The sequence below is a fragment of the Lagenorhynchus albirostris genome, chromosome 14 (genome assembly GCF_949774975.1).
Source record: "Lagenorhynchus albirostris chromosome 14, mLagAlb1.1, whole genome shotgun sequence".
Taxonomy (NCBI): Eukaryota; Metazoa; Chordata; class Mammalia; order Artiodactyla; family Delphinidae; genus Lagenorhynchus; species Lagenorhynchus albirostris.
Window position 1 is genome coordinate 77443009 of NC_083108.1, and position 12768 is coordinate 77455776.

Consider the following 12768-nt stretch of genomic DNA (forward strand, 5'->3'; position numbering starts at 1 on the left):
TGTAAAATGTTTTTTAAAAAGTGCAAGGTTGGAAGTGATATTAAAAGAGGTGAAGATTTTATGCTGTAAGATTTCCGAAAAGGGTGTTATTACTACTAGTTAAGAAGGGCAAGGAAAGTAGAAAGCCCTTGAGCTGAACTTTAAATCAGAACAATAGGGTGCCTCTCTTTTCCAATGGCATCTGCTATGGGAGAAAATGCAAGATCATTTTCATAGAGATATCAGTAACATTTGTGTACTGGCATGGTTGAGAATATCTTGCATATTTGAGCCTTCCGGCCATTTGAAGAGAAGTCCTTTAAACAGCACAGCATCTGTTACTGGAGCAAAGTTGTTAATCATTCATTTATTTATTCATTCAACAAACATTTGTTGAATACTTCCTATGTGTCAGGCACTGTTTTAAGCACTAAGAATGGGGCAGTGAACAAGTACATCCCCACCAAGGGCTTATTTTCTAGTGGGGAAATATCTGAAGTATAAATGTCATTTCATTTGTTATAAGGAGTAAAAGATAACCTCCAGAGGATCTCCCCCAATCCTCTCTCGCGTTTTTCTTTTCCTTCCTTACCTGGTCCATCAAATGTCTTCTTTTAAAAATCACTAATCGGCCCCTAGGTGGCACCAAAGGATGGTGAGCTCTTCTCAGAGACTAAAACCAAGGAAAGCCCTTTCAAAGGCTGAAGATTCTGTTCCTAGATCACTCTATCATTTTCAATCTCTGAGGACCAGGAGTCCCAATATTGGGCATTTATACATTCCACACATTTTCCTAAATGGAGAATTTCACACTGAGTCTGAGCTGTCCAAAGCCCAGAAACTCACAAGGGGTTAAAAACATAAAGCAAACAACACTTTCAGAAGAAAATGAATGCTTCTCTTTGTGTTTAATGGAATGCTTAAGGATGTTGACCAAAGAATACCTGCATCAGAATTACCTGGAAGAAACCAGAGTTCATAACATGCCATCCAGGTAATTATGATATATACTAAAGTTTGAGAATCAATGGAAAAATAATTCAAGGTGTTGCGTCAGTTTCAGCTTTTCCACTGACTCATTATGCATGGCATTGGGCAAGACTTTAAATCTACATTTTAGTTTCCTCAGGTGTAAAGTGAGGATAATATCAGTAGTACCCATTGTGAACTACCATTCTTGTGAAGATGAAAGAAAAGACCATAAGAAAATGCTTCGGGATATATAAATGTCATTATTATTTTTCTGTATTCAGAAGTGAATATCTGGCATATAATAACAAATCTAGATTTTATAAACTATTTAAAAAGTGACAGAAACATGATACTGAAATGGTTTTTCTATTACAACTGCAATAGAAATTACCTTTAATTAATTACCTTTAATTCATACATCTGAGTTGCTGAGATGTAAGTTGGTAAGCTGCCTATAATATTTTACACCATGGGATAAAAACATTATTCAGCTTATTAAGAGCCCATTGCTGTACCTACATAATAATGTGCAATGTGCTTTCAATTTTTAAAGTGATTTCATATATTTTGTTCAATTCTAGTTGCAACCCTATGCAGTGGTTAAGAATTGTTAGGATTTACCCCTTTTATATATGATAGTAAGGCATTTGGGAATTGAGAGGCCAACAAAAGATCATATAATTTCTATAAAGTAGAACTGAGGCTGAAACTCAGGTTTTTGGATTTTCAATGTTTTCCACTAAAAATGTTCAGATGAATGGCTTATGTTTTCCTGTTTTATGCTTTTTCAGTCTGGAATACTATATTCTGAAGAAAATTCTTCTGCTCTATCTGCACACCATGCAATGGTTGCTTCATCTGTACAAATGACACAATATACAGTAGAGCCACATCATATGCACTTCTAGCTTATATACATTCAATAAAATGAGTTGAGCAAAAACACAAAAACAAATTTCATGGTACAGGTGATTCTGCCCACCAGTGCATTCCATGTATATACGCCTTGGAGGGAGCGTGAGATGAGAGGCACGTGGCTCACGTTCCCCTGCCCACATCACATACAGTGAGCATCTCGCCAGGCTGGGTGTGAGCTTAGGGTTGAAACATACATACAACATACGGCCATGGTCATACACCATGGCCAAGAAACACATTTCCATACACATCATTTGAACCTACCTCCTGCATAAGATGTGGAACCACGGTGTATTCCCTAATAAACCCTTCCCAACCACGATCCAAGCATTCTATTTAAGTTTCAATGGAAGCACTATTGACTTCTTTAAAAGCAAGTGATCTGACTCAAATAAAAATGTTTGTGTTCATGCCCACCGACACTGAGTAAGAACTAGAATTCAAAATTTAAGTGGAGATGTTGTTAGCGTATGACATTTAATACTTTCTTAGCTTCAGTTCTTAGTTGTGTAACTGGTTAGAAAATAGTGAGCATCTGTGTGTAGTGATGATAGAAGAGGCTCAACTCAGCTTACGGTGATCCTTTTAAATGTTTTCATTAACAAAAAGGACTGGTAATACTCAGTTTTGGCAAAGGTAGAGGAAAATAGGTAGTCTTTGCTGGTGGGAGTTATAAACCCTTAGAGGGCAATTTGGCAATATCTATTAAAAATTTAGGTATATACACTCTGACCCAGAAATTCTACTCCTGAGAATACTATATCCTACAAAGTACTTGCATACATGTAAAAAGATGTATACAAAGATTTTCTCTGTAGCATTGTTAGTAATATTGCATAACTTCAACAAAATATCCAACAAGAAGTACCTCATTAAATAAATTATTCTATAGCCATACCCCCCCCCACCCAAATACTATTGATGGTTAAAAAGAAGGAGGCAGAGTTATATGTCCTAGATAGTAAATGAAAAAAATACAAAAGAAGAGAGTTATGAAACAGTATAGTGGACATTTTTGTAGGTTCAGTATCCATTTCCCCTTCTGTTGTTAACACGCTCCTCTTTTTGCTTGAGAAGCTACTCCACCCTATCTGGAATCAGAGACACTATTGAGTAAGGGAATAAGCACATTACCTAATCACGTTCTATCTCTCCTAGGAATTTGAGTCTTAAGCAGAAATGATACAAAGATGAAACACGGCTGGAGGAGGTACATCCAAATGGCAAGGTCTTGAGGAATGTCCATTAGCTCTTGCCCTCTAGGTCACGGAATTTGCTTTCCCCGCTTGATTCTTCATCTTTTCCAGCTATGGGTCTTCAGCCCATACCCTTCCAATAAATTCCTTTGCATGCTACGTCAGCAGAGTTTGTTTCTATTGCTTGCAAATCAAATAAACCCACTGGTACTAATGTAATCTTATTTTTGTAAAGTTAAAGTTATATATAATATATAAGCTGTACGTGTGTATACATGCATAACTGAAAAAATCTGGAAATATATCTGCCAAATTAATGGTGACTGTCTCAGGGTAGAAAGTGGGTGGGATGGGATTATCAAGCACTTTTCACTACTCAGTATTTTTCTATATTTGTCTTTTTTCAATGTTCTTTTATTACTTTTGTAAATAGAAGAAAAATACCTTTGAACATTTTCACTGAGGCAGCTCTGGAATAAGACTAAACAAAGAAAAAAATCTAGACTCTTAAGAAATAAACCTTGGTATAGTTAGTTATTCTTCACTCCATTGGTTAGAACCTGATACGAAGTTATGAATGTGGTTTCTATCATTTTTGGGAATAATTATCTTCTATAGCTTTTATTGGCACTAATTGCCCCCTTAGCTTCGGACTTCTTCCAAATACATGACACTAGAATAAAAATAATGATTGCCAGACGAAAAAGAATCCCAAATACCTTGTTTCCAACTTGCTATTGGACTTTTTGATTTGGACTTTTTAGCCTTCTAACAAACTCAACTTGTGTTGTACTGAATTAATCAGTTTCTTATCAATACCTCTCTCTAAGCTTCTCCGTTTCTGCCCAAATCTACATTTCCCTAAGTCTTAAACCCTAGAAATAACTTTAATTCTACCCTCATCTTTTCTCTCATATCCTATTGTATGCCAAGTCCTGTTTATTTTATACTTCAAATGTTTAAAACCCATCTCTCTTTTGCCAGCTACCACCATTATCTTTGTCTATACCCTATTCCTACCACCTGATCTCTTTGCTTCTAGTTTCTTCCCTCTAACTGATGTTTCTCAACCTGTTTTTCCCCTATTACTGTCCCATCAGGAGCCTTTTTAGACTTCCCCCTTTCCAGATCATCCTCACCTCTGAAATGTTAACACCACAGATACACTGTATAGCTTTTCATGTACTATGGCCCTTCAGAGGGGCACAAGACATTGTAATACCTAAGACCCCCCTCCCCCACAAGAACCCATTTTTAACGGACCCCCTGGGGGGGCAATATTGCCCCCATTGACAATGCACGCTCTAAAAATCAATCTGTGCATCACCACCAAACTGGGCTAATCTCTGTAAAGTAGAATTTTAGCCATATCACTCACTGCCTGGCTTGAAAATGTTTAGTTTCTTTCTCTTCCAATAAGATGAGATAACACAGATAGAGCCTGAGCCTGGCCCATGATTACATGTGTTCAATAAATTTTAGTTTGCTCCACCCTTTTTTCCTCCCGTTTGAATACTGCTCTCCAAAAAGCTTACACCAATTCACATTCCCATTAAATGTGCCTGAAGGGCTTGTTTCCCTCATGCAGGCTAACCCTTGATATTTATCCAACTTTGATGTTTCTACCAATGTGCTAGCTCATTTGAGGGCTTCTCGGATTACTCCAGGTCACAATGATTTCCTACTGAACTTTGCATCTGCAACCGATTCACATTCTGTATTCCTCATCTCAGTGAATAACATCATATTCGTCCAATTTCCCAAATTAGAAACTCTGAATTCATTTTTGACTCCTCCTTCTTCTGAAATTCTCACAGCATTTGGTTTGAATTACTGTCAGTTCTGCTTCAGAAATGTCACTCAGATCTAATCTCTATCCTCACTGCTTCTTCCAGGTGGAACTAGAGAAAGAGCATCCCTAACTGACCTCAGTGTACTTTACTTCTCACCACTCTAGGCTACCCTCACACTGAGGCAATAATTCTTCAAAATAAAGAACTCTCATTGTCATTCCTCTGCTTAAAACCCTCTCACGCCCATGCAACTGCCTTCAGGCAGAAATCTAAAAGTCTTGCCTTAAGAATCAAGGCCCTCCATCCTGCTTCCCACTACTCCTGTTCTGACACTCCACTCCACACTCCCAGAACACTCAACTCCCCATCAATCACGGAGTCCTCCAAGCCCTTTCATGACTATATGCCTGTGAGAGTTTATTTATATCTATTACTAAACCTAACACATTACATTGTAATTAGTCTGTTACATGTCTGTTTCCCCTCTTAGACTTCGGGCTACTTGAAGGCAGGGAGGATGGCTTCTCAATAGCCCTGGCATCTCTAGCACAGTGCCTGGCACAAAGAAGGCACTCGTAAGTGCTGGATGACGGAATGAATTAACATAACTGTAGAGCACCATTATGTTATTTAAGTGTTTCATGGAGAGTCACAAAAATGCAAGTCTTTGACAAACAGGCTAAAAGCAAAAATTCTCTATTCTACTTCTTTTGATTCTCCACTGCATGCTATGGCTTATAATAGGTGTTCGAGAAAATTCTATTACATTTACTTGGAAAAGGTTGATTCCTTGTTCTATAAATGGGCTTTCTCTTATCAGTGGTAAATTCATTCCCTGGCACTTCTGTGTACCTATTTTGTGTCTGGCACAGACTGCACTGATGCCTGTACAGGTTAAGGATATAGGAACGGACAAGACAGACATGGTCATGGTCCTCACAAAGCTTACTGCTTTTTAAGTCAGTGACAGTGGTTATGAACAAAATAAATACCTCCCGAATGTTTTGCTGCTCCACCTCATGCCGCTTGATCATTATTTTCCTCTTGAAGAAACGACAGTTTTTATCGTAGTACAGTCTCTGCTGAGTGAGAAGGTGGGCTTCCTCTTCAGCCTGTGTGTGCTGCAAGTTCTCTTTATGCTTGGATATCCGCTCCTGCTTTTCTTTCTTGGGTGTGCTATGGTCCTCATTCATCTCCTTTACAAAAGCAGACAAAAACAAAACCCCAAAAAACATGCCAGTCTCATCAGGCAAAAAGAAATATAATAGCTCATTGCAATGCAGATTAAATTATTTTGAAAGCAATTGAGAATGTAAGGTCAGAAAGGCTTGGTGTTGCACACACACTCCCCCCCACCTCCCTTTTTTCTTATCAATTGAGAAGGAGACTTGTTAGTTTTCATGTCTTTGGCTTCTCATGCTCAGAAATTATGAGTTCACTCATTAAATCAACACACACTTATTGAGTTCCTATCGTGCAACAGGCACTGTGCAAGGCACAAGGATACAATGGTGAGCAAAAGAATATGGTATCTGCCACCATGGGGCTTTACAGTCTAGAATCAAAAATCAATCAAAGAACCACAGAAACGAACTGAAGATTACCGTGATAACTACCGTGCAGCTGAAGTACTTGGTTCAAAGGATGCTGAATAAAAAATATTTGATCTTGGTAACAGCTAAGCTGAAATTTGAAAAATCTGTAGGAATTAACCAGTGAGAAAGGAGAGGAAAGAATACCCCGGGCAGAGGAAACAGCCTGAGCAAAACCCTTCGGGTGGGTCAATGGAAACATGGTACGATCAAGGAACCGACAGGAGGCCAGGGTGGGTGGTGTAGCATGACATGAGATGAGGCTGGACAGACAGGCAGGACCGTTACCGGACCTTACAGGCCAGGTCAAGGGCGCTGAGTTTTGGCACAGGGGAAACGCATTTTATATACGTGTGGGGGTGTCATAACGAGGCGTATTCGAAAAGGACGATTCTGGCTGCCACATGGAGAACAGGATGAAGGAGGCAAGAGCACGTCCACGGAGACAGCTAGGAAGCTATTGCAAAGGTCCAGGCGAGAGACGATCGGGGCTTAGAGGAGGTGGTGACAAGATGGAGAGAAGTAGGCAGATGTCACAGACAGGAGGTAATGCTGCAAATGTCACTAGTTTGAATTTCAGGAATGAGCATTCTTTATTTGATATTAGAGGGTAAATACACCACCTATATTTTCAAAAGGAGAAAGTTCATAATTGTTTCAGACCATATGGGTAAAGGGAAGAAAGCAATAAATCAGAACAGTTAAGAAGATGTTAGTCTATGGGGAAAGTAAGAAGACCACTTTTAGAGAAAGTACAGGGCACCCTTCTTTGTTCATACTGTTCACACCCACAAGCTGGACCTATAATACTTGGTTAACTACTCAGTTGAAATCTCCTTTAATTACTAATAGCTATTTTACTTGATGTTTTGTGATGTGGCCATCACACACTACTTAGATTGTTTTTGCACTCAGCGAAGAAGTCTTGTAAATCAGCATTCAACTTTGCTGTTCCAGTGAAATCTCAAGTGAAATATTAGAATCAATGAGAGCAAGAGCTGTCTGCAGCACGGAGTAAGCTGGGATCAGCACAGGAAGGCTGGCGGACTCATCTCTTGATGCTGTGACTTTAATCCTAGGTCTGGCATTAACCACTGTGTTGCACACCCAAATTCAAATACGATCATAAAAATTCACTCCAAAATCAAGGATAAATTATTTCTGGACCATTCATCATTCTGTATTGCCCACGCCCCTGTCATCTATCAACAGTAGGGGTAACGGATATTGTTTTGTCATCCCAAGGACGATATCTTTTATATCAATATCTAAACATACATGCCATTTTCAATAGTCTGAACTAAGCTTTACTTCATAAGGAGTAATACTAGCTTTGCATAGAAAGGCTTATAAAGGCGATCTTAAATTGGCTGTAGGCTTGTTTTTCTCCATGAGCATGTTGACGGTCTTATACATTTAGGCCTGTGGTCTCTAAAACTCATAAAACTGAGTATGGTGAACCAAAAATAGCCCTATTCCTGAGGACAGAGTGGGGACTTTTGAATGCTGTTCTGTGGGAAAACCTTCTAAAGATGGAGTTCATGCAAATCTCCAAATACCTTAGTGGTACAAATGCTCAAAATAGTGGCTGCAGCCATAAAGTATGGCCTCCAGAGCATGAGTGAACACATAGAGTTAGAAATAAGAAAATCTTCAGTTGAGAAAATTCCAAAATTTCTTATTGAAAAATCAAGGTTATCTCTGTGATCCAGCAACATCTTTCTATTATGATATAATCATCAAGATCAAACAATAACTAAAAGAAAATGGAGAGCATGTGAATCTTCTTGGTTTGGCTATTTTTCTCTACAACCTGGTTTTCTAGACCTTACAGTGTCAGAGATTCTTTCCATTCTGGCAGTGCGGAGCAGATACAAATTTCTGTTTGTTCCAACAATTACCAGTGATTCATCTGGGCAGGGCAAAAGATCCTGAGGCTCACCCCAACCCGCTTGCTTTCACTTCCTAATTAAAAAAGAATTGGAGAGGAATCTTGCTAAGTCCCATATTGTTAACTTAGAATATGAGCTCAAATGAATGATTTCATACATTAAATCAATGTCCCATCTGAATGCTATTAAACCTTAATACACTACTAGTCCACAAATAAGAAGTCCTAAGTCTCATGAGGAGGAAAGTCTATGGAACTGCAGGCAATTCACCTGTAAGTACTGGTAAAAGGAGAAGTGAAGAAATTTGAGCTTTAAGATCAAACTGCAATTCTTCAAGGGGACTCTCTAAGTCCACTAGAGGTCGTCAACCAAACATTCAAGAATTAGTCACTCATTTATCAAATATTCACATGTACCAGACACAGGGATACAGTCATGAGCCAAGAAAAAAAAAAAAGACATGGTCTTTTCTCTGACTGCTTACTGTCTAGTAGGGTAAAATAGCTCAAATAATCACTAAAAAAAAAATATATATATATATATATATATATATATTTTCCAATCATATATATATGATTGAAAATTAGTGTTGTAAAACCAGAAGCACCTGTCTTGGTCAAGGCAGTCAAGCAAAGGCTTCCCTGGGGAAGTGAAATTTAAGTTATGGTACTAATAAGCAATCCTTAGTCTTACAAGGAAGTTGGGAAGGGACTGGAAGTGGGGGTGGGGAGAGCACCCTGGTGGAAGGAAGAGTGAGAGCAAAGACGGTGGAGAAGGTCAGAGCTTGATGCGTTTGAGGAGCCAAAAGCGACCACAGTGGCAGAAGCAGCACTAAGTCAGGGGCGGGGTAAGCAGGTGGGGGGAATGTTGGTGTGAGACGAGAGTGGAGGGGAGGCAGGTAGCTGACCACATATGAACTTCTAGTATTTTGATCTATCCTAAGAGCAATGGGAAGCCAATGAATATTAAAATCATGAAGTGATATGATAAGACTCATGGTTTGAAAAGACCACTGGCTGAAGTGTGGAGGACAAACCAGAAGTAGGCAAGAATACTTTAGAGTTAGGCCAATCAATGGTTTCTGAAGTGTGGTGCGTGGACCAGCGCCATCAGCATCACGTGGGAATTTGTTAGAAATGCACATTTCAAACTTCACCCCAGATCCACTGAATCAGAAAATTTAGTGGTAGGTTAGCAATCTGTTTTAATAACCACTTCAGGTGATTCTACTGGAAAGTTTGGAAATCAATGGGTTACACTATTGATCACAATGTAAGACGAAGCAATTTTAAGTTCCAGCTGTTCTAATGGCAACTTGATGACTACAAACTATCGGTATTCTTACCTCTTTTATTTTTTCCTTACAAATCTTATATTGCTTCTTCTGACTTTCTAAGAAAGTTGTCAAGTCTTTCTTCTGCTGGGCCAAGATCTGTTGCTGGAACTTCTTCTCATCTGCTGCAGCTACCTTTGCCTGATAAAATAACAAATGTAATATAGGATGAATTGTTCTTCATACAGAATTCAGCTGTCTATATTCTCGAATGCATTAAAAGAGTGCAAAAGTATTTTTGAACAAACAGTGAAAACACAGATAAGTAAATGCCTGTTTTGATTCTCCTGTATCTTAAACAGACAAGAAAAAAAAAATTGAAATTTTTACCAGTGAAAAATATATTCCCAATTATGGGAAAAACATGAAGGTAAACCATAAACATGTTTTACTGAACACATACAAAATACATGGTATGAAAGGTGAACTAAGGACTATAATAAAAGATTTTTATCATATTGTTGGTGGCCTAAGGGTTAAATTATAAAAATGGATAAATAACGATGACTGGCCAGTTTTTTTCCAAGAATTTAACTCTCTAATTGGTTATTTCAACTATCAGATTTTTGAATGGGGTCATCTTTAGTATAATAGGCAAAGTTAATGACATTTTGCTTCCCGAGGCATCTGCTATAATCCACAATAGTTGGATATCAGGACATTTTGGGGGCTCCTAAATGGATAGAAAACAGACCAAACAAAAGATGACCCAATCAAAAGAAAGCAACCAAATCTAAGTTTCAGGGAACCATCTAGACGAAGCACATATGTACGATGAGCTACTTCGGGAACAGAGAGAGAAGTCTGCTTTATGGTTCTTTCTATGGATCTTTTCACCTTTAGCTTCTATTATCAACAACTTTTCCATTATGAACAATTCTTTCCACATATTTACCAAATCAAATTCCCAGGAAAGACTCTGACTGGTTTATTTAATCAACATCGCCCCTGTTTGGGCAGAGGTTTACATGCCAGACTGCCTCATAGGTTGATGGCTGTTTGGGGGAATGCTTCTACAATTCTGATGTTTCCTTCCACGTAGAGAGAGAGAGAGTAATTACTGAAACACTCCTGGCACCCTGTCCCCAGCCACTCCATCCCCAGGGAGCACAAATTCACCCCTGCTTTTCCATACTATGTAAGTCTCATCGGGGGTGGGGATGGGGAAGGCGACTGGTTTAGCACTGCCAGTGCCTAGGTGGGCAAGTCTGTTTAATTTTGTTCGGTATTATTAGACCTGTTTCCATTCAGATATAAATCACTTCTCCTATCTAATATTAATCAGTAATAAAGTGATATTTTGACTCAATCTCCATTACCTTCTTGTCTGTTTTTAAAATTAGTAGAACCTGGATGGGAAAGAGAGATGGTCCCTAGAAGACCCAAGCAGTAGCCAGATCAATTACTTGCTGCCATTGGTCAGGTGCCCATCCCTAGTCCAATCAGCTGTAGGCAGGGATTATCGCCACTAAAAGGGACTATTTGTAGAGCAGTTTTCTTTTGAAGAGGACTGTGGGTGAGGCAGGCACAGTAACAGACCTGAGTGGTGTAAGTTTCCATAGGATAGAAGCATGTTGGTTCTTTTTATGTGTATCACACCCCCATCAGGGGACTGATGCTCAGAATATATCTGAATGGACAAGAATGCAATATATACTTTCAGTTACTCTCTTAACTTTTAATGACAATTTTAAGTAGCCCCATAAAACCTGGACCCCCTTCCCCAAAGCAGTACTGTCTCTCCATCCCCAAAAAGCACACCGCTCCCACCTCCAGCTCGCAGGATGCTACGGACTGGAACAGGCTTGGCTTGGCTGTGGCAGGAGGGCATGTGTGCGCATACTGACCTCCTTTTCTATGATAGCCACTTGCTTCTTGGCCAGCTTCTCCAGCTCGATGGACGAGTTGTTGGCATGTGTCTCCACCTCCTTCTGTAGCTTGAGGCGGTGCTCGTCCATCTCAGCCTTCAGCTTATTCTCCAGGGCGATCAGCTGCTTCTGGTGCTGGCGCCGCATCCGCTTATAACCTGACATCTGTTCCCGCAACTCGTTCTCCTGCTCATGCTCATGGATCTGTCGTGTAACCTGATTTGGGTTGGGGAACAGAACTCAGGTAACCAGATTCGTGGAAGAGAAACTTTCAGGCAAAGCAGAAGGACCCTCTGGCATAATTTTATTTCTCACTGTCACCATCAATTTAATTACCATTTCCTGAACACTCACATGTACCAGGCACTGAGTTGGGTACTCTTTATATTACCTCTAATCTTACAAACCATCTCATTCACTTATTCAGTCTATTCACTCATAAGGTAGGTGTTAATGCCACCGTTTTATAGATGAAGAAATTGAGACTTAAGGGAATTAATATATTCATTCAGCCAAAATATATTTACACATTTTTTTTTTTTTTGGTGGTACGCGGGCCTCTCACTGTTGTGGCCTCTCCCATTGTGGAGCACAGGCTCCGGACGCGCAGGCTCAGTGGCCATGGCTCACGGGCCCAGCCGCTCCGCAGCATGTGGGATCTTCCCGGACCGGGGCACGAACCCATGTCCCCTGCATTGGCAGGCGGACTCTCAACCACTGTGCCACCAGGAAAGCCCCCTTACACATTTTTGATATATCATAATGTATACCCTGAAGGTCACATAGCTAATAAGGATTAGAGCTAGATGCAGACCCATTTCTGTCAGATTCCAGAGCCATGCTATTTCCACTACACCCAGGATTTGTCAACCCTGGCACTACTGACAATAGCCAGATAATTCTTGGTTTTGAGAGGCTATCTTGTGCATTGTACGATGTTTAGCAGCATCCCTGGCCTACCCACCAGATGCCAGTAGCACATCCCAAGTCAAGACAATATTAAAAATGTCGGGCTTCCCTGGTGGCGCAGTGGTTGAGAATCTGCCTGCCAATGCAGGGGACACGGGTTCGAGCCCTGGTCTGGGAAGATCCCACATGCCGCGGAGCAACTAGGCCCATGAGCCACGACTACTGAGCCTGTGTGTCTGGAGCCTGTGCTCCGCAACAAGAGAGGTCGCAACAGTGAGAGGCCTGCGCACCGCGATGTAGAGTGGCCCCCACTCAC

At 40.1% G+C, this 12768-nt stretch overlaps 1 protein-coding gene across 3 annotated transcripts in view; it reads right to left on the reverse strand.

The window, feature by feature from the left end:
- TAOK3 (TAO kinase 3) overlaps positions 1–12768 on the reverse strand; it is a 184450-nt gene that overhangs the window by 12365 nt on the left and 159317 nt on the right. For all 3 annotated transcript variants that reach the window (XM_060120945.1, XM_060120944.1, XM_060120946.1), the window contains 3 exons: positions 11523–11759; positions 9688–9816; positions 5851–6054 (listed from right to left, as the gene is read on the reverse strand). In XM_060120945.1, the coding sequence (XP_059976928.1) occupies positions 5851–6054; positions 9688–9816; positions 11523–11759 (570 nt within the window). The remainder of the gene's footprint in view (positions 1–5850; positions 6055–9687; positions 9817–11522; positions 11760–12768) is intronic.